Source organism: Cynocephalus volans, chromosome 15 (genome assembly GCF_027409185.1).
Source record: "Cynocephalus volans isolate mCynVol1 chromosome 15, mCynVol1.pri, whole genome shotgun sequence".
Classification (NCBI taxonomy): Eukaryota; Metazoa; Chordata; class Mammalia; order Dermoptera; family Cynocephalidae; genus Cynocephalus; species Cynocephalus volans.
The window spans coordinates 48,967,962-48,990,365 of NC_084474.1; the positions used below are offsets into that span (position 1 = coordinate 48,967,962).

At 35.3% G+C, this 22,404-nt stretch overlaps 1 protein-coding gene across 1 annotated transcript in view; it reads left to right on the forward strand.

Annotated features, from left to right (window-relative positions):
• Positions 1–6,244: 6,244 nt before the first annotated feature.
• The window catches only part of TMEM67 (transmembrane protein 67), a 45,520-nt gene continuing 29,360 nt past the window's right edge, over positions 6,245–22,404 (forward strand). The window contains exons 1-11 of the mRNA XM_063079858.1: positions 6,245–6,467; positions 7,949–8,037; positions 9,673–9,766; positions 14,548–14,647; positions 16,027–16,096; positions 16,192–16,266; positions 19,060–19,122; positions 20,598–20,752; positions 20,873–20,981; positions 21,691–21,777; positions 22,109–22,174. Coding sequence (XP_062935928.1) covers positions 6,245–6,467; positions 7,949–8,037; positions 9,673–9,766; positions 14,548–14,647; positions 16,027–16,096; positions 16,192–16,266; positions 19,060–19,122; positions 20,598–20,752; positions 20,873–20,981; positions 21,691–21,777; positions 22,109–22,174 — 1,131 coding nt within the window. The remainder of the gene's footprint in view (positions 6,468–7,948; positions 8,038–9,672; positions 9,767–14,547; positions 14,648–16,026; positions 16,097–16,191; positions 16,267–19,059; positions 19,123–20,597; positions 20,753–20,872; positions 20,982–21,690; positions 21,778–22,108; positions 22,175–22,404) is intronic.

Below are 22,404 nucleotides of genomic sequence, written 5' to 3' on the forward strand. Positions count from 1 at the left end.
TCTCCCCTCAGGTCGAGACAAACGGACGTAGTTTGTCTGCCCATGCGCTCTCCAGGCGAATCCCACCGCCCCAGAGCCTCGGCCACGCCTGCGCACGCGCCCTGATGCTAACCCGCTTCCCCTTGTTAAGGAAAAGGAGGAGGAGCCCTGGGTTTGCTATGCTTCTGCGCATGCCCAGATTCTAGCCAACCCGGGAGCCTAGACCAGGAAAAGGCGAAATTCGGAGACGGTTAGGGGTAGATAACTAACGAAATACACTGGACCAATATTTGAGATTTGCATGAGTTAAGGGAAAAGTTGCAAAAGCAGAAAATGTTGGCAATTCCTTTGTCTTTTCAGTGTTGCAGTTAGTGTGTGATATAAGCATCTTCTGAAAGGCTCTTGTAAATTCTGAAAGGCCACAGAAATGTTAATTTTACTGCCTTCTTAGATGTTCGCCAGATAGAATACCAACATCTAGGTCCTTACTAAGTACATGCTTAATCAGTTTTATAGACAGTAACCTTGTGAAGTGTCTTTATAAATTCAAATTCGCTGTTCCCATCTTCTGGTTTTTTGAAAAGAAAACAGTCCAGTTCTGAAAATTGAGAAATTAAAAGTACAGTTACAGGTATGTTCTGTGATGCCTTCTACATAATAGCTGGTGAACAACCTTGTGTTTGGTTTTATTATTTGCAAATAACGAAGAAGCCCATTACATTTTATAACCACGATGCATTTATGTGTGGATTCAAAGCTCACTAAGAAAGCAGAAATTAAATTTTTAAAACATTGTTACAGATGAAGAGAAAAAATGAGTTTTTTATCCCTCTCTCACTGCAAAATACCCATTCTTAAATTTAACGATATGATTGTCAGAAAGAAGAGGTAGTTCCTAGAGGGAAAGCCAGCTTTCAATCACTTAGACAAAGTACTTAGCCTCTCTGTGCCTCGGTTTCCTCATATTTAAAATGGGGATAATAAAGGTACCTTGCTCTTAGGGTTGTGGGAAATGTTGAATGAATATGTATGTCTCAGATAGGTGTAAATATCTGAGTCTATTATATGTATTAGTGACTTGTTTCAAATATCAAGGTGATCCATAGAGAAGCAGAAGATGTCACCATGACGAGTGAGGCTCATTGACTAGGTATAATTTACCTCAATAATCCAGAGTGGTCCTTCCTTCGCCAGGCTCTGGAACCTGACCTTAAAGCTAACATTTATTGAGGGTTTATTATGTGCCAAACCTTATGCATTATCTCATTTTATTCTTACAACTAGTTTCAAAGATAGGTACTATTGTTTTTCCTATTTTACAGGAAAAGGAAACTGAGGTATAGAGGATTACAAAGCTTGCCCAAGGTCTCAGAGACACTACAAGATAAAGCCAGGAATTGAACTCTGGTGGTTTGCCTCCAGAGGCCACTACATTGTATTACACAGGGGGAAGATTTTATGCTCTGAGGCAGACTCCCTCTAAGCAAGCACATAGAAGCAATGCTCCAGAATGTCAATATTGACAGTATTCATTCACAAGGAGAAACACTAGTAAAATAAACTTAGGATCAACTCAGGCTGACCAGCACTTTCCTGGTCTGTGTATGCTTTCTATATGAAGTCAAATGATCAGAGAATTGTTTGCTAAGCATGGAAATAGAATACAAGGAGTTACCTAATCTCAAAAAGTGATTCCCAGTTAAAGCTACCTAGAGGCATCTCACCCATTGTAACAAAAATAACAGCTATCAGTTAATGAGCACTTATTATAGGACTCACCTGGCCAGTGTGCTCAAATCAGATTCTCTCCCCTGAACAGGCTTAGACAGGCATTACTAGCCTGCTATTGCCTCCTTCATTGTTCTGGGCTGACCATCCCCCTTCTATTCACATAGACTTTCTCCAAATAGGACACCATCATGGATGTCTATCTTGTCTAGTCTGCCACCTGCCTTTCTCTAATGATCATACCATTATAATCAAAAAAGAAAACTCTGATCAAGGTCATTTGGGTATAATCACATGGTATTCTGATTATTGCATAGTTTCTTGTGACTTTTGTGTGTCAGCATGAAAAGCTAACCATTTTGGGTAACAGAGAGAAAATGAAGTTTCTGGAACAGCAAAACATAAGACTAGACCCTGAAACATGGTGACCACACTGAACTATGGCCATTCTGTGACTCTACCTAGACAGCCTTCCCAGGCATTTTGCCACAACTGTAGCACCACCTACCCTCATGAATGATTTTAGTATCAGACAGTTTTCAGCTGCCCTTTCTAGCTCTTCAACATCCACAAGAACAGCCTTTTATCATTTTCTCTGAGTTTCTTGATCTTCTTGACTTCTAGGACCTTCATTCCAATTGCATACCCTGACCTCCATTCAATCCAGCTGGTATTTATTGAGTATGGACTGTGTGTCAAGCACCTTGCTAAGGCTCCTGGAAGACAAACATACACAAAACACAGTCCCCGTCCTCAAGAAGCTCATACTCTAACAGAGGAGAAAGCACACACATTCAGCCAGTCATTACACCCATGAAGATGTGTACAACATAGAGATTAAGATCGTGGGCTCTCATGTCAGGCAGACCCAAGTGTGAATCCAGGTCTGCCACTACGTGACTGTAAACAAATACCTTATCCTTAAACTTCTCCACTTGTGAAGATAATAGTACCCACCAAACAGAACAGTTATGAGGAATAAATGAAATAATGCTTGTATATATAACACTTAGCACCATTCCTAGTACATAATAAACTTCAGTATTCCTTAGAAATCAAGAAAGCTGGCTCAAAAATCAGAATACCATATTTCCAAATCTAACTCTGCCACTTGCTAGCTGTATCACATTTGTTGCTGAATTTCTCTGTGTCTCAATTTATTCATCTATCAAATGAAGACAATAATAGTAGGGCTATTGTGTAGATAAAATGAGCTAAATAGGGCTGGCCAGTTAGCTTAGTAGGTTAGAACATGGTATTATAACACCAACGTCAAGGGTTTGGATTGCCATACTAGCCAGCTGCCAAAAAAAAGAAAATGAGCTAAATACATAAAGACTAAGCAGGACACATAGTAAAGCTCCGAGACAGGCATATGACCTGAAATCTTACATATTGTTCTGGTGGTCCTCATGCTCCTTGCCAACTTGTTCTCTGCAGTGGTCCTTAGAGGCACATCTACAAAATCCCTTGGGATTGCTGGAGCACAGTATGGACACTAACTAAAAGGATCTTAGTCACCTATATATGACAGAAGTCATATCTGAGAGACTTTAAAAAAATCAACAAATGATTGATGTGCAGTAATAAGAATTGAATAGAACCACCCACATTCCAACTTGGATAATTTCTTGCCTGAGGTAAAAGGGAGTTTTGTCTCCAACGTGGAAATATGAAACAGACTGGGATCCAGGACACTCTATCAACGCTATAGGTTAACAAAGGAGCACGTAGAAAGAATACTGGATAAAATCTCTGTTTTACTACTGAAACTTTGGACCTCCAATCTCAGTAGAATCCATTTCTAGGACCACATGTGAAACAGGACACCTCCTTCTGCTTAGGCTTCCTTTGCTCTGGGTTCCATCCAATTCCAGGTATGTAAAACAAAAGGAAGAAGCAAGAAGACTTAAAAGTCTAAACACAAACTAAAGAGAGAGAATCTAAGGAGAAAACATAAAACAAAAGAGAATCCAAAGACCATATCATTGGACACAAAAAAAATTCTGTCTCTTAGGACTATGGCCAGAGGACTTGTGGTTCTGACCCTAACCCATATTTACCCTCTGCCCTCTTCCCAGGGATGAAATGAAAGGAGAAAGCATTGAGCTCCCCTTAGAGTTTGGAAGATGACAAACTAGAGGAGAGGAATGAGGCAAGTTTTGATTTATTTTTTTCCATTGCAATGAATGTGTATTAAATGCTTACAATATGCCAGGCAAAGATCCACTACTGTGGAGACAGTGGTGAATAAAAACACACATAGTCCTTGCTCTCATGAAGCTTGCAATCCAGGAGAGGGGAGGAAAACCAATGAAAGAATTACCTGACTAAATGTAAATTTACAACAGAGGTAAGTGCTACAAAAGGGAAGTACATGGTGCTGTGAGAGTATTTCATAGGAGGGCCTGGCCTGGTCGGAAAGCACAGGAGATATTCCCTAAAGAAGTGATGAGTGAGCTGCAAAGAAAGGAGGAGTTAAAAAGGTGAAGGGAAATGGCTGGGAAGGGGAGAGAGAAGGGGAGTGGTCCAGGCAAAGAACTGCAAAGTCTTGGCAGCATTCAGAGAAGGGAAAGAAGACCAGTGTGGGTAAAGAGCACAGGAGTGCACAGGACAATGCAAGGCTGCAGAAAGAAGTCAGACCATGCTGAGGGTTAGGTTCATGTTAAAGACTTTGGTCTTTCTCCTGGAAAACCGATGAACTATTTTAAGGAGGGAGGTGAAAAATGAGACTTGCATCTCAAAAGATTATTCCAGATGAGGTATGGAGAATGGATTAGACAGTGGCAAGGGTATGTGTATGAAGATGGGTTAACAGGTTATTTAGGCTTCCAGTTTAAGAGGATGGTTTGAATACAGGTATTTATCTCCACTCCTTCCCCAAATCCTAATAAGAGAAAAGGAACTTTTAAAAGGGCAAAAACTACAAGGAGAGAATTGAGTAGGAAGCAACAGACAGCAATACAATTTTGCAAGCAGGAAGCAGATGGATAGGTGATCATGTCTTTTGTGAATCCAAGAGGGTTGATTCCTAAATTGACAGTAGGAAAAGCTAAGAAGCAACCTGATATGCACTAAAGTCCTTAAAGGCTTAGGAAGCACCAATATCTTCTGTCGAGGAAGGAGGGTTGAACATCAGTTTTCAAAGCACTTAACATACACATCTCCTCTTCCTTTCAGTACTAGGAAATCTGTCTCTCCTCCCTCCAGCGGAAAATTGATTGAACATGTATTCTCTAGAGAAAGTATGCCTAGGGGACAATGGGTACAGTTGCAATCAGGAGTTCTGTATAAAAAAGAAGGGCATTTTGTGAATGATGAAAAAGATAAGCAATCGAAAGGGCAGCATATTTTTCAATGACGTTAGAAACCAAAAAAGAAAAAGAAAAAAAAGGAACAGTGTCTTCAAAATTCCGAGGGAAGATTATTTTCAAACTAGAATTCTAATACGCAAGTAAACTATCAAATGTGAGGGGAGAATAACGACATTTTCAGACATGTGAGTTCTCAAAAATTTACAACTTATGCCCCCTTTTGCAGGAAGCTGCTGAAGTATGTGCTCTATCCAAAGGAAAAAGTAAACCAAGAAAGAAGAGGATATGCAACCCACTCAACTTAAAATCTCTTTAACATCACTTTCCTTTGCACTTTCTAGTTTAATAGAATGCACATTCTCTTCTTCCTTGGTTTGCTCCATCGAGGAGAGATTACATAACATAAGCACGTAGAACAAACATATTAAGAACATAGACTGCCCGGATCCTAATCCTAGTTCTTACCTATTAGCTGTGAGAACTCGGGCAAGTTATTTAGGCTCTCTGTGCCTGAATTTCCTGTTCTACAGATTGAGGATAACAGGACCTACCTCAGAGGGCTAGTAAGAAGATTAAACGCACTGGAAGGAAAACCTGGTACGTAGTAAATGTGTTAAATATATTGAAAGAAGATTAATAGCTCTAAGAGAGTTTAGGAATGAATCAATGATAAATTCTAATGTAAATACCATTTAACAGTTTCATGAAACAATACTTAGTCTTTTTATATATATAAAGATGACCGGTAAGGGGTTCTTAACCCTTGGCTTGGTGTTCTCAGCACTACGCTCAACCATTGAGCTAAACAGCCATCCCTATATAGGATCCGAAACCGTGGCCTTGGTGTTAGCACCGCGTTCTCCCGAGTGAGCCACGGGCCGGCCCTAATACTTACTCTTAATTTGTGTGATTACTATCGGTTATTTTCTTTGCCGTCGTATTCTATTCCTCAACCCCCTAAATTGATTTCACATCCCAGTAACGGATAGCGTCCCAGATTTTGAAATGCCCATTTTAAATAGCCGCCTGGCCCCAAGTTTAGCCTGCCTCTAACCGATCTTTACCCGGACCCTCTAGCTTCCCGCGGGTTTGGTCACCTAGCAACCAAGCAGCGTCATCAAAGACTTCCGGAACCTCAGGCCTGAGTTGTCCAATCAGCTCAGTGGAGTCGCCGTAGAGGCTGATGGGGCGCTGGAGAGTGCGTTGTAGCGGATGTCGGCACCATGGCAACGCGCTGCGGGGCTGGGGCGGTAATGGCGGTTTGGTCGGTTTTACCCGCCCGGGCTGTGGCTGCGTTCCTCCTGTTGGTCCTCGCTCGCGTTTCACAGGCTCAGACCTTCTCACTCCCTTTCCAGCAGCCGGAGACGTGCGGCCACAACCAGTACTTTGATATATCGGCGCTCTCCTGTGTCCCGTGTGGAGCCAACCAGAGGCAGGATGCCCGAGGTGAGACGGTTTAGGGTGGGCCTTGGCAAAAGTAACGCTCCGGCCTTGGTGCTGCCCGGAGTTTCTGGGGTCCCTGAAACACCTTTTCGTCTGCGAGAGGAATGTTTCAGAAAAATTAAACCGCCGACGCCTGAAAAAAGAGTTTCCTTGGAGGGTTACAGTTTGCGCATTAATGAGGTTGTGGAAGCCCGAGTCCGCTACCCTGTGAGCCTTCATCAGTAATTAATTTCTCGGCCCCAGTCCCCCACTCCTAATTGGGGGGAGGGGGTGTCTTTTGGGTGGCACCTGGAGAGCCGCCTACCGAAGGCAGAAAAGAAGTAGAGAAGTAATCTGAGGTGAAGACGAGCAAGTGACAGGGAAGATTAGGGAGAAATGCAAATTAGCGCTTGTAAACTTTGATAGCTCATTGTCTTGCTTTTCAAATCTCAGAAATTTTTAAGCTGATAGAGACTTTAACCGTGATTATTTCCATGCTTCTCATTTTACAGATAAGGAAATTGAAGTTCAGATTAGGTACTAACATTTTCTGTGTCACCTTAACTGGGGAGTGGAAGATTATCTCTCTGCCCTCAGTCTCGACCTATGTATTTCAACTACACAGTGTGTCTTTAATATTATAGATGTTCTTAGGAATTATCCCTTTAATTGTTGAATATTACTGATTGATCATAAAGTCTCTTTAGATTAAGCTTATTTTTTTCTTAAAACGTCCATCATTTGATCCTACTTCTCACTGAAACTGCTGAGAATAAGTCTTTTTTCATATTCTAAAGTCTAAGATGTTTTCCATCTCGGTTTCATCACCCATGGTATTAACTTTCTGCCATCTTCAGATGTCATATATCCTCATTTAAATCACCAAGCAGGACAGGTCAGGCTATTCAGGTAAGGAAATAGGAAGGAGAAAGCATTTCACACTCTAAAATGTAAGGGATTCGTTTCATAATTACGAATCCAGATATTGTATGCATTGTACTACATAGACTCCTATGGGTGCTGTTTCTACCTAGTCTCCTTAGAGATTGCTATCCTTACCTATGAAAATATATATATATATATGGTTTAGTGAAATAGAAATGTAAAGTTTCCCGTAGCAGTTAAATAGTTTAATAGTTTAGTTATGCTTGCACTTAAAATGGTAGCAACACAGTACCAGTTGTGTGCCAGATACTCTTCTAAGACTTTTACATATAATAACATTTAAAACTCATACTAATCTTATAAGGTAGGCACTCTCATTTTCTCCATTTTACCAAAGAGGAATCAAGGCAAAGAGAAATTCAGTAACTTGCTCAAGATCACACAGCTAGATAGAACTAAGATTGGAACCCAAGGAGTATGTTTCTGGATTTGAACCAAGGCAGTACTGGGTCCAGAGTCTTGCTGGTAACCACTATACTACTTCTTAAGATTTTAAGAATTACTAAAAGTTTCCCTATCTTGGACTTGTATCTTTATTTATTGGCTCTTGTTTTTTTTAGGAACTTCATGTGTGTGTCTACCAGGATTTCAGATGATCTCTAGTAATGGAGGGCCTGCCATTATTTGTAAAAAGTGCCCAGAAAATATGGTATGGAGAATTAATTTTAAAATAACTTTACTGTAAAAAGTAATAAATGTCTTTATTTTCAAACTATTATTTAACATTTACTCTAATATTTTTCCTCACAAACTTTAAAATTATTAAGCTAACTTTACTACAGTAAATTTTGGGAGATAAGTGAAATTTTATGCAAAGTTAGAAAAAACAGATATGTATTTCTTTTTGTTTGTTTGCTTGTTTTTGGGGGGGGGGGTTTTGAGGTTATTTATTGCCAGGGTCACACTGAAGGCCAGGAACTGGGCTGGAATTCAAACTAGGTCGCTCTGATTCCAAAATCCTCATTGAAAGTGTTGTAGATTACAGTCTCTCATCCAAGGAGAGCCAGGCTTGGAGGACGTCTTGGCATAAAGACATAAGAGGTTTTGTAGAGGAAGGCAGTAGGAAGCAGATTGGTGAGAGACTAAATATCGATTTTACCCACCTCCCCTATGGGGGTCCCAGATGGAGAATTTCTCAATGAGTCTAAGTTCAAGGGGATGCATCAGGGGTGAATAAATTTGAGTAGTTTGTCATTGATTTCAGAGAAGGAAGGAAGGAAAGAGAAATGTATTTTTTTAGGTTTTCAATCTGAAATGCTAATAATAAATGTTGCCAGAGCAGATTTATTTTTTTCAGTGACATTATTTAAGCTATTCTAATTTTTAAGTACTCCTGTATAAATGTATTGCCTAATATATGAGCATTTCTTGATAAATCCAGTCTTTTCAACCAAAACTTAAAATAATTTGTGGCATTACTTTGTTTTATCATTGTTCTCTATAAACTTTGGTTATGTCCATGTTTGTAGTTACAGTACTGTATTTTTGCCCCAGGCCTTTCCTAAACCATGAAATATAATCTCAATTTTGAATTATGTCATATTTTACCAAAAACCTTTACTAGTACAAACTATGAATGGATAGATGGAAATATTTCCATAAATCAATATTAACAACTTTATGTATAATTTATATACCATAAAATTCACACATTTTGAATTATACATTAATTTTTAAAAGCTAATGTATTTAAATTTTTTAAAGATTTTAGAATAAATATTTTAGAACAAGTTAACACTAAACTATTAACTGGCTCTGTATTGATTTGTTTTGGGGGGGCTTTTTTGGTGGCTGAACAGTATGGAGATCTGAACCCTTAACCTTATCAGCACCTCTCCCAAGTGAGCTAACAGGCCAGCCTGGCTCTCAGTTAACTAAATCCTCTTGAGTTTTATTGTGTTTTATATTTATAAATAGAAAAATTGAATGGCAAAGTAATTATGAAAGTAAGAATCAATTTGAACTGAAGATCATGAAGAAGAAAGAACTATTACCCAGAGTTAATCTTTAGTAGTTAGTTAGTCCATAGTAATAATATGTAGTTAGTCCATAGTAATAATATGTAGCTTGATTTTGGAATATAAGTATGAATTGGCTATCTGGGGAATTTTTATATAGCTCATGAATGTATGATTGATTTGAATATCCACTGCAAATTACACACTATTGTAGCTTTTTGGACTTACATGATCAATTAGGAATAAGAAAGTTAATTAAAATATATATATATGTATATATATGTATGTATATATGTATATATATGTATATATTTTTTTTCATTTAGAAAGGTGTTACTGAAGATGGCTGGAACTGCATTTCTTGCCCTAGTGGCTTAACTGCAGAGGGAAAATGCCACTGTCCCACTGGCCATATTTTAGGTAAGAATTAGATGTTTTTATGAAATAATAGTGATGAATCATTTGTATTTGTTTTTGAAAAGGATATTAATTTAAATAGCTTGGTGTTATTTAATTTTTTAAATTATTTTTTGTATGAAATTTAATGATGCTTAAGACATCAGCAGACATTGAGAAGAAAATAAAAAGCCTTGTCTGAATTGTTAAAAAATTCTTAAAGAATTTTTTTTTTTTAGGTAGGATCAGATGGGTACTTCTTTAACATAACGTGATAAAATATGTGTTGCAACTCAAAAGTCAACATGATGCTTAAAGGGAAAAATTTATAAGCATTCCTACTAATGTCAAAACCTGGAAAAGGTTGTAAACTATACACATAAGTGAGAGAAGAAAATAATCATTGGAAAGGTCGAGTTAAAAAATTATTATTTGCAGATGATTTGATTGTATGTTTAGAAAACTCAAGGGAATTACTAAAAATTATAAACAGTAAAAATTCCTGGATATAAAATTGATATCCAAAAATTGGTAGCCTTCCTATATAAAAACAACAATCATTTAGAAAATATGCTGAAAGAAAATATCTCATGTATAATAGCAACAAAAAAGAATAAATGCTTAGGCATAAAATTTTAAAGAAATAGGCAAGATAAATTAATTAAGAAATCTTTGAATGCTACTGGGGACTCAAAGACAGGCTTTAATAAATTAAAATACATTCTTTTTCAGATGGGAAGATTAAATATTATAAAGATGTCAGCTCTCCCACCAGTCTATGCATTTAAAGAGAATTAAATGCTAAATTCTACAAGGATTTTGTATGTGGGAATACACAAACAAATTTTAAAGTTTATTAGGAAAAATGTATGAAAAGCCAAGAAAATTCTGAGAAAGAAAAAAGGGAACCATCCATCATACATTGCACTTATTTTATAGCCACCATAATAATATGTACGGCTGGTATATGAGTACATAGACTGATTTATGAAACTTAAAGCAGAAAATCAAAATAGATCCAATTTATATGGGAATTTGGTATTTGAAAAAAGTAGCATTTCATACTGATGAAGACTGATAAGACTGACTAATAGATGGTTCTGGGAAAATTGAGAAAACACTAAATTAGGTTCCTACCTTATTCCTTAAAGAAAGTTAAATTCTAAGTGAATAAAATATTTAAATATTAAATATGAATCTATGAAAACTCTTAAACATAGGAAAAATTTGTATACTCTTCGTGTGTAATAGGTCTTTCTAAGTATGACAATAACACAGAAGCCATAGAAAGAAAAGCTGGTAAATTTGACTAAATAAAAATTATAAAGGTCATAAGAAATCAAAATGCCAAAAAAAAAACAAACTACAAGCTAAAGAAAAATATATAATACATATAACAGAGGTCTAAGTTCTTCATTAGATGTAAAGCTCCTACAAATAAATAAGAGTAAGATGAATAACCCAATTTTAAAAATAGCCAAGAATCATGAATAAAGTTTACAGAGAAAAAAATATTTTAACATGAAAAAAATGTTCAACCTTACTCAGAGTAAGAAAAATGTGAATTAAAACTAAAATGATATTTTAAAACCTACCAGATTTTAAACTTTTTCAACTTTGATGTATTTGTAAGGATATAGACAAACAGTCATTATCTGTTATTGGGTAATTATAAATTGGTGGAACCTCAATGGAGAGCAAATTGATAGTATTTATCAAAATTTAAAATGCAGGTCCTCTTTGCCCAGCAAGCCCTTATCTAGAAATTTCTTGTTCCAATACACTTAACAATGTGTCTGAAGAAGTGTATGCATTTTTTTTGTTCCAAATTTTTCCTAAGACAACAGATTTTAAACAATGTAAAAATCTATCAAAAAGAGATTGGTCAAATAAACTGTGGTATATCCATACAGTGTATAGAATGCAGCCATGGAAAAATAATAAGGCAGCTCTACACATACTGCTATAAAAGGAAATCCAAGATATATTGAGTAAAAAAGCAAGATACAGAACAATTTTTTGATTTATCCACAAATATTTATCGAATACCTGCTATTTATCAGCACTGTTTTCTGTATTTGGTATGCTATCATTTATGCTTTTTTAAAGATGATTATATATTCATATGTGCTTTTATATACATAACCTGTTTCTGGAAGGATTCATGAGAAACTGGTAACAATGTTGCCCCCAGACCAAAGAACAGTGTGGCTGGGGGTAGGGATGGGAAAGAGACTTAATTTGCATTTTAAATCCTTTTGTGCCTTTTATTTTTATACTTTATGTACCACCTGTTCAAAATTAATTTTTTTAACAGAACAAAAATTCCTGCAGTCAAATTATTTAAAATCTAGTTAGAAGGCAGAGCATATTAAAAAATAGTTTAGAGAACAAGATAACAATGAAATATTTTCACAAGGGACACATGGTAAATGATCAAATGAGTAGTATAGACAATAAATGCTCTGTAAGGAACAGCTTACTTCAGTCAGAATTTTTTGGGAAGGTTGCCATGAGGAGGCAGTGTAGTAGCTGAACCTTGAAGGATTAATGGGATTTCAAAAGGCAGCATCAAAAAGAACATTCTAGGCAAAAGGAACAGGAAGAGCAAGGGTATTATTACAAATGCAAACATTCTTGTGAGTGTGAAGGGATTATGAGAATAGCAGTTTGCTGAATTTAAAACATTGGCCCAGATTGTGGAAGACCTTGAACAGTAGGATATTCTATAGGCAAGGGCATTTCATTGAAAGTTTTGAAAAGGGGAGTGATTAAGATTAATCTAGCAGCCGTCTGTTGCATTCATTCATTCAATCGAACTTCCACTATGTGGTGGGCATTGTCTAGGGATACTAGGAATAAAGCAGTGAACAGAAAACCCCAAAGTCCCTGCCCTCATGGAGTTTATATTTAAAGAATGGAAGGCCAGAAGTAGAGAGAACTGTAAAGAGGCTGCTGTGGTACTGTAGGCATGGGGATGTAAGGGTCTAAACCAGAGTTAGGACAAAGTTATACACAAAGGAGTAGATGTTAGAAACATTAAAAGAAGGATAATAGAAGTAGGAGAATGAGAGAATATAGAGATAAGGAAAAGGGAAAATTCAAAATTTCTGGGGTTTCTAAGTGGGGTGAAGGAAATGATGGTAGATTGAAACGCTGTGGAGAGGAGCTGGCTGGTTAGCTCAGTTGGTTAGAGTGTAGCCTAATAACACCAAGGTCACAAGTTCGGATCCCCATACCATCAGCTGCAAAAAAAAAAAAATGCTGTGGAGAGGTCAGTAAGCACTGAGCTTATGAGATTACTTTTGACAGTCAGGAATCACTGGTGCTAAATTTGCAGTTTCCAGGAATTACTAGAGACTAGAGACTAGATGTCAGGAGGTTTTGAAAGACTGAATGTTAGGATAGTGGAGGCAGTGGATGGCTTATGGATAACCTGGCCCTTACCTGCCTTGGCTTGGGAACATTGGCTTGATACACATTTAAGTGATTTTAAAATTATATTTGTACTTTAATTACCCACTGATTTTTGGTAGTTTTATTAGCACTATTGCCTCTATTAAAAAGATTAACTTCATTGTCACAGTTTTGGGAGTGTTTTCTTAGGTATGGGGCTAAAGAAAATTTCATGAGCTAGGTGGAAATTTGAAATTTATTACATTTCATGATGTGCTGTTTCTACTGTAAATTTTTGAATTATAGGAAGATGAAGTTTTTGAATTATAGGAAGATGAAATTTTTGAATTATAGGAAGATGAAAATAAATCAAATTTAATTATAAATTCAGAATAAAAACTCTTAAGGACAAATATAATGGCATTTACTTAAAGTAATGCTGCCCAAAAGAAATATAATACAATCCAAATATGTAATTTTTAATTTTCTTGTCCACACATAAAGAAAAGTAGAAGGGAACAGGTGAAATGAATTTTAATAATATATTTAGCCTAATATTATCCAAAGTATTATCATTTCAACATGTAATCCATGTAAACAATTATTAATGAGATATTTCCATTCTTTTACCTTACTAAGTCTTTGCAATCTCAATTCTGACTAGCTATATTTCAATTGCTCCATTACCACAAGTGGCTAGTAGCTACCTTACTGGACAGCACAAGTTTAAAGAAATGCAAGTATATCAGGAGAAATTACGTACTAGTACACTTAGTATCAGCCATGTGTATAAGCAGGTTAGTCACTGGAAGAATGAAAACTACTTTGAAATCTTCTACAGTTAACCACTTAAGTCATGTTTCTATTACTGTAGCTATGTTATTGTTTATCTTGTAATTCTTCATTCCCTACTTACCAGATGTTCTTGAAATATCTGGATCATAAGCAGGGTGAAGCAGCACTGTCATGAATATCCTTATACTCATGTGCAAGTGTTTCTGAAATTTAGGTATCTAAAAATGAAATTATAGTGTTGTAGATTATGTGAATTTATAACTTTATTAGATACTACCAAAAGCCCTCTAAGTTACAGAAATTTATCAGACATCTATGAAATATTTGCTTCCCCATCCCAGCGTGATGGAAAATTTTTGAGGAAAAAATATAATTGTTTTATTGTTACGATGGCTTGGAAAACTGTTTTCTATATTTTTTATGTGGGAATGGGGAAGTCTTCACTTTTCTATAGTTTATTACGGAGAAGCTTGACATGCCTTTTATGCAAATAAGGTGTTTTAGAATTATTAGACTAATAATTACAAGTGGGTTTTATTAAATATTTTCTAAGTATATAGAAGCTTATATGTTCACTATGAGTTGCATCTTAATTTTGTTTCTAAATTGTTTAGTGGAAAGAGATGTTAATGGAACATTGTTGTCTGAAGCAACCTGTGAGCTCTGTGATGAAAATGAAAACTCTTTTACAGTAGCAAATGCTTTAGGAAACAGGTAAGTAGTATACAAGCTGATTTTATTAATATCATCTTATATTTATATGTAATCTGTATTTTTAAAAAGTATTTTCCTATCATATCACTTTTTCCTCACAGTAATCCAAGAAAGGATAGAAATAGACATTAATGGGTAAAGAAGCTGAGGCCCAGAGCATGAGACACAACAGGGTTCAAATTTTGACTCAGTCTGTTAGTTGTTTGACCTTGGATAGCTCAATAAGTCAGTCTCCTTGTCTTTAGAATGGGACTATAACCCCACTTCATAGGTTGTGATGACTCAGAAATAAATATGTAAAGTTCTTAGCATAGTGCTATATACTGACTGCTCAGTAAAAGGTAGTTATTTTTGTTTATTATGTAATTTGTACATAATTTATAATTATGTGCCAAGCACTGTGCTTAAGCCTTTATATGTTATATAGGAAAACATATTAATAAATATAATAGTTATAATAAACCCAGGTACCCTGATTTATAGCCCTATTCTCTGTTGCTTCCCATTCCTGCTTTATGAATGTGTGTATGCACCACACACCTCGCCACACACATACCTTCTGACTTAAACACATTATACCTCTTTCAGCTTCTTCAGTTTTTTTAGAAGCCTACATGATGACTTCCCTCTAAGCACATTTTTCTCTTCAGTTCCCAAGTATAACATAGAAAAATGTTGAACACCTTCTCCTGGCAGTTGCAGTGCCCTGAACTGACTACTGGGCTGATCCCCAATTTTGCACCTCTAATATTTCCCAAACGTAGTCTGGCTGCACTTCCTACCTGCTCTATCTAACACATAGTGAATACCCATACGAACCCATCAGTGTCCCCACTAGTCCAGGGTCCTCCCTCTGTTTCATTCATTAATGAAAAATATGAAGTAATTTCCTAAAATAAACAAAGGTGATGAATAGACTGTATTTAAAAGTGTTGGTTGTACGTTTGTTGAGGGGATAGACAGATAATATCTTTTCAGCTTATGCTCACTTTTTGCTTTGTGGCAGATAAAGTAAGGAAAGTATATTTGATATAACTACTTGTAAAAGTTGATTTGGTTTAATTTAGTTTGGGCTCTTTTGTTAGTTGAGTGACTTAACCATCTTTGCCATTCAGTATTATTCATTCTATGCATTCCATGCAGTTAAACAATCGTCTTCTATTCTTTGTTAATTTTATTTATTTATAGTTTGCTTTGTAACATAAAGAGTAGTATAAAACTATTCAAATTAGTATTAATATTTTGAATTTAATTTGCCTAAGTAATCGCTTAGCTGAATGAATATATTCTAATCCAGCACTCAGGAAGACAAATTATCAATTAAATTAGGTTTAGTATAATTTATTAACATTTTTAAAATTATTTTTGTTATTGAACAGGTGTGTCCGATGTGAACCAACATTCGTTAATACCAGCAGGTCCTGTGCATGTTCAGAACCTAACATTTTAGTAAGGCTAATCAAATTGATAGAGTACATATTTTTAATTCAATTGCTTATACCTTTCCACAAACTAAGTATTTTTTCCCTTATTTATTTATGAAGACAGGGGGATTATGTTTCAACAGCACAAGGAATTTTCCTCCACATATAATTTCAACTGTACGTTACGGAGAGCTTGTGAGTATGTTTCAATTGCTTTGTTCCATTGTTAAGGATCTTTCTGCATTTCTTCCTTTGGTAATTAATTTCATACTAAAATGAGAAACATTTGGGCCGGCCCATGGCTCACTTGGGAGAGTGCGGTGCTGATAAAATGAGAAACATTTATTTATAAATCACTTTAAAACAAATTATCAATCTAAGAAACATTAGTCGAACAACTCAGCATTATAATTTATAAATACAGTACTCTCTTTTACACCCTAGTTCATTCCATTTTCAATGAATCACAGAATGTTTAAGCTGGAAATGTCTTATAGAAGTCCTGTAAAGGACGCAGTATAATATAGTTAAGAGCATCAGAGACTCTAAATTTAAGCCTGGATTTGCTAGTCATTTGTGTCTTTGGATTTTGGAAAAGTTACGTAACATTTCTGAACTTCAGTTTATTGTCTGCAAATTGGACATAATACTTGTGTCACAATGCCTTACATGGTAAGCATTGGAGAAATCAGGATTATTCATATCTGGTCAGGTTTCTTATTTTGTAGATGAGCACATTGTAGGCTGGAGTTAGAGCTTTTGCAGCAGATACTGGTGATAAATTTTAAAATTGCAGAAAAGTTAAAACAAAAAGACAGTGAGGATGCGTATTTGTATATCTTTCACCTGAGTTAACTAATCATTAATCATTAATGTTTTACCACATTTGCTTTATCTCTCTCTATATGTGTGAATACATATATACACATGCACACATAACACACTTTTTTTTCCCCTGAGCCATTTGAAAATAAGTTGTAAGCATGACATATCACTCCAGATACTTTAGTGTGTATCTCCAAAGAATAAGTGCATTTTCCTAGCATCGCACCCAGGAAATTTAAAATTAATACAATGAAATTATCTGTTATCTGTTAATATCCAAATTTTCCCAGTTCCAATGGTGTCCTTTATTCCCCTTTCCGTTTTCTGGGGGAGGAGATCCAGGATCTAATCAAGGATCCCACATTGCAATTAGTCTTTCTAGTCTCTTTCAATCTAGCACAGATCCCTGCTCCATTTTGCCTTTATGTTTGTTGATTTTTCTGATTATTTTTTCACTATTAGACTCAACTAAACATTTTTTTTGCAAGAATATTATATAGATGTTGTATACAGAACACTATGGCACAAGGAACATGTAATGTTAGGTTCTTCAATTATTAGTGGTGCTAAGTTTGATTGCTTGGTCACGGTTGTATCTGCCACTTTTCTCCATGTAAAGGTCCTGTAATTAGTTTGAGATTTTACTTTGAGACTATATAAATATCCAGTTTAGTATCCTCTGAAGAACCTTGCCTGAATCAATTATTAAATTTGTCGTTTCTAATGATTTCACAATTCTGTTGGTCCTTCTATGTTTATTAGCTAGCAGTCTTCTGTAGAGAGTGCTTTCCCTTCTCTCTGTACTTTTTCTTTTTTTTTTTAAGCTTTATTGTGAACTCCTGGAATTTTTGTTTATTCAGCATGTTATAATGTTACTGTTATTCTTCTTTTTAAAGCTCAAGTTGTACCAAATTTGGACTTCCCTTTAAGATAGCTCCTGTGTTGTTTTGACACGACTCCATTAGGATTTAGGCAATTACTTGATTTATCTATATCATGTTCCAGGGTCACCTTGTCTAATTATAATTTTTAATAGTTACATAATATTCTATAGTTTATGTGCTGAAATGTATATAATTGTACCTCCCATGAATATTTAGGTTTCCAGTTGTTAATAATATTGCTGTCAACCACTTTATGCACATATACACGTTTTTCTATTCAGAGGGATTATTGCATTAAGATAAATTTCCTAAGTGTTTCTAAAGTCCTGGGTTAGGGTATGTGGATATTGCTTTATAAAAGGATTCTGCACTTTTCACACTATCACTGCATTGTGTGTGGCTCCATTTTACATGCATTTGCCAGTACTGTTGCCATTGCTTTCCATTCTTACCAGCTTTTCGTGTGTGTGTTCTTCAGTGTATATATTTTTTTCTTACAAAATGAGAATTTTTGCTTATTGAAGAGATAAAATTAGTGCCTGATAATTTTATTTTAGATTTCTTTTATAGCCGGGGTGCCATATTCCATGTAACTTGGTTGTGCCTCCTCTGTCCATGTCCAGCAAATTACTCTGAATGGTGCTTCGCAGTGTCTCTTTAGCAAGATGTGCAGGTAAAATTGAAAGCAATGGTTCTTATCCAGAGGTTTGTATCTGTAGCTTTCAAAACCCATATATGCCTTGGTCTTATCTGGCGATTCTGATTGATTTTGATTTGGAATGAAGCCAGGTATTTTCTGTTTTTAGAAAGTTGCACAGGTAATTCCCACCATTGTTTGAGAAGCACTACTTTGGAGATTTGAAATCATTCCCCCAATTTTTTTTTTATTATTATTTGCCAATTTCATACAGTATTTATAATAATCCTAAATCAGCAGACATTAACCACTCAATACTAAGTCAGGACCTATTCTTTTCTTTTCACTTTATTTTTTTATATTATCAAAATGTGCATATATTTTTTTTGAATTATAGACATATTTTTGTTTTCTTATATCATTTGCCTAAGTGTCATTATTTTGTAATGCAGTACTATGTGTAATAGCTGACATTAGTAATTCTTATATTCTCTTTAGAATCTATTTTTCTGCTAACATTGAGAAAGTAATGTTAGTTATTTCCCATTTAACAATATGCATATTATTAATGTCTTCCTAACTGTGTGGGGTTAAGGAATCTTCATTTGAACTTAAAACTAAAATTCACCTTATTGTTGATAGGGCATGTCTTTAACTTCAGAATGGTTTGCAAAGTATTTGCATTCAGCAGCAACTGCATGTTGGGTAAGTTTGAATTTTTTTAAAAAACTTTATTTCACTTTGAAGAATTGTGGTACCATTTTTTACCCAGATAGTAAAAGTTTTGTAAGTAGATATATCTCCTTGGTCATATTCTGTAAGAAGAATAAACTCTAGTGAATTGAAAGAGACATAAAGAATATATTAGAGAATATATTTCTAAGAGATATAAAGAAAATATTATTTAGTATATACAAACTGAGTGACTTCCAGGCTTATTCAGCTGCAACTGAGCGTTAGGGAAAACTGACTGTCATTTAGTAAATGTTTATTGATGAGCTACTGTGTGCCAGGCCTTGTTCTCAAGTCAGATTAAATATTTCAGAAAAAGAGAAAAAAAATTTCTCATGGAGTTATAATCTAAGTAAATGTCAGGTTGTGCTAAGCACTATGAAGGCAAATAAATCAGAGTAAAGAACATAGAGAGTGGGGTTGGGGGGTGCCGTTTTATATAGAGTGGTCAGGACAGGTATCTCTGAGAGGGTGATATTTGAGCAAAGCCCCCAAAAAAGTGAGAGTGAGCCAACAAATATCTAGAAGAAGAGTGTTGTAAGCAGAGACCATAGCAGCAGCAAAGGTCCCAAAGCAGGAGTTCCCTGGCTTATTCATGCTTAAGAAACAGGAAGCAGGGTGGAGTGGCTAGAGCAGAATGAGCAGGGAAAGTAGAGAGGAGATGAGGACAGGGATATAGGGAGTGGCTATGGCGAGGACCTGGAGTTTATCCTAAGGGAGATAGAAGGACTATATACAAGGGAAGACATGATGGAACTTCACATTTTGAAAGGATCACTGTAGCATGGGGAATGGAGTTTGTTGGGGCAAGGACAGAAGCAGGGAGACCATTTAGGAGAGTATTGCAGTAATCTGAGTGGTATGGCAGAACTGTGGATAAGGGAGGTACCGTGAAAATGGGAGAAGTGTATAGCTTCTGGCTATACAGTACTTTGAAGGCTGAGCCAAGAAGATTTCCTGAGAGATGGATATGGGAAAGAGAGAAAGAAGTTCACTCCAAAGTTTTTGACTTGAATAATTGAAAATGGAGTTGCCTTTTTGTGATAGGAAAAATTGAGAAAGAAGGTTGAAAGGCACACTCAACAAATGATCTTGTTCATAAATCAAATTACTTAAACAAAATAGATTAGATTTATATGCATAAGATGTAGTATACAAATAAATTATTATTCTTTCAAATGTAAATATTCTACTTAACAGTTTTTTGAAATGTCATGCTGTGAGTTTTTACTTAGTTCTTTCAGTTGCTTGTCTTTATATTTTAGCCTAAAATTTATAATTAAAATGTATGCATTATTCCCCTTCACATATGGAAAGTTTCTTCTCTACTTAAGCTGGAAAAAAGGTATTAAAAATAGGTAAAATTAAAACAAAGGATAATTTTTATATCAACTTTTTCTTAACCTAGAAGGTCCATATTAAATTTCTTTGCCATTGTTCTTTTGTAGGTGTATGCCAATCTAACATCTTGCCAAGCTCTTGGAAATATGTGTGTGATGAACATGAATTCTTATGACTCTGCCACACTTGATGCATGTCGGCTATTTCAGCTTGTCTTCAAAAATACTGCTGGACTGAGCACTGTTCATTCTATTTCATTTTGGTAAGGGCATTTTGATTTATAAAATGTCATTTTGACCGAATTCAGTGCAGCTCTTTTCACAAATATTAATTATAAGAAATATTTCTTCTCCATTATTAAAACAATTATAATTGTTTATAGGAGACAGAATCTTCCGTGGCTGTTTTATGGAGATCAGCTAGGATTAGCACCTCAAGTACTCAGTACTACAGCACTTCCTACAAATTTCAGTTTTAAAGAGCAAAACCAGGTACAAGTCTCTTTTTCATTAGAAGATAACTACGTTTTGATTTACAATTTTAAAGGATAATGTTCCTAGTTGCAATTCCTGCTAAATTAGGTTTTTTTCACAAATTTAGTTACTAAACTAAATATAAATATTAGCTGCTTATAGGAACTGAATAGTATAGAGTTTAGCTGTCTTACTTGAGTATACAGATATCTCTGGATTATGTGATCATGGCAGCAAGTAGTACTTGTGGGTAGGAAAGAGTAGTTTTCATCACCAAATGCAAAATAATCTATCCCTCTGTATCTCTACATTTTTAGGAAGTGATTCCAAAGATTGATTGCGTCCCTGTGACATTTCCTAGCACTTCACAGCTTCACATTCCCACCTCTAACTTTTTGACCTTCTAAAATGAAGGAATAAGATTACCCTACCACCCTCCCATTTAACAGGTGTGAAAGGAGGTTAACTGTTATTAGTACAGCCTCTCCATTCTGAAATAAAAATTTCCATGCAAAAAACCAGTGCAATTCTTTTAGGTGTATTTAATCATAGAGAGTTAGATTAATTTAGCTTCTAAATTTCTAAATAAAGATAGTTGAAATTAATTTTTCAACAAAAATGATTAGTCAACAATAAAAAAGAAAGGATCAGTCAACAATGAAAATTTTTTTATAGATTATATTACTTTCAGAGTATCTGACGTTATTTTATTCTTGTTTTTCTTTAGAATACAAAACTGAAGTTTGTTGCTGCTTCCTATGATATAAGAGGAAATTTTCTCAAGTGGCAAACTTTAGAAGGAGGTGTTTTGCAGGTAAGCATGTTCCTAGCTAATGAATTACTAATATGCCTTATTTTTGCCTGAGGCAAAGACAAGAGGAAAAGACTAGATTATTGCTTGAGTAGAGTATCAGTTACATACTACAGTTGATTTTTTTCAGGTGCTTTAAGTTAGAATTTCTTAAAACTGCTTTTTAAGTTATGTCTTTAATTTATAACAAAGATGCTCCCTTAACTTTTTATACACTTGATGCATAATAAGTATTATATAGAGCATACATCCATGTTGGGGGTTGAGAATTCATGACTAAAAGCAAAGAAAATGTTTGTGAGAGGTATTTGTCATTTGTATTCTTTTGTTGTAGCTTTGTCCAGACACAGACATAAGACTAAATGCTGCTTATTCTTTTGGAACGACCTACCAACAAAATGTAAGTTTGAACTATGTTAGACAGTCTATATTTTAGCTTTCCTCTCTCCTTCCTGCTCTTACCTTCTTATTTTGGCAGCCCATTTTGAAATTACAGTATGATACAAAGGGATATTATGAGACATTAAATATTTGAAAGACATTCAGTAGTCTATAAAAATGCTTCTTGATAAAAATATATATACACATCCCATGGAAAAAAAACTACAGTGAAAAATACTATCATGGAAG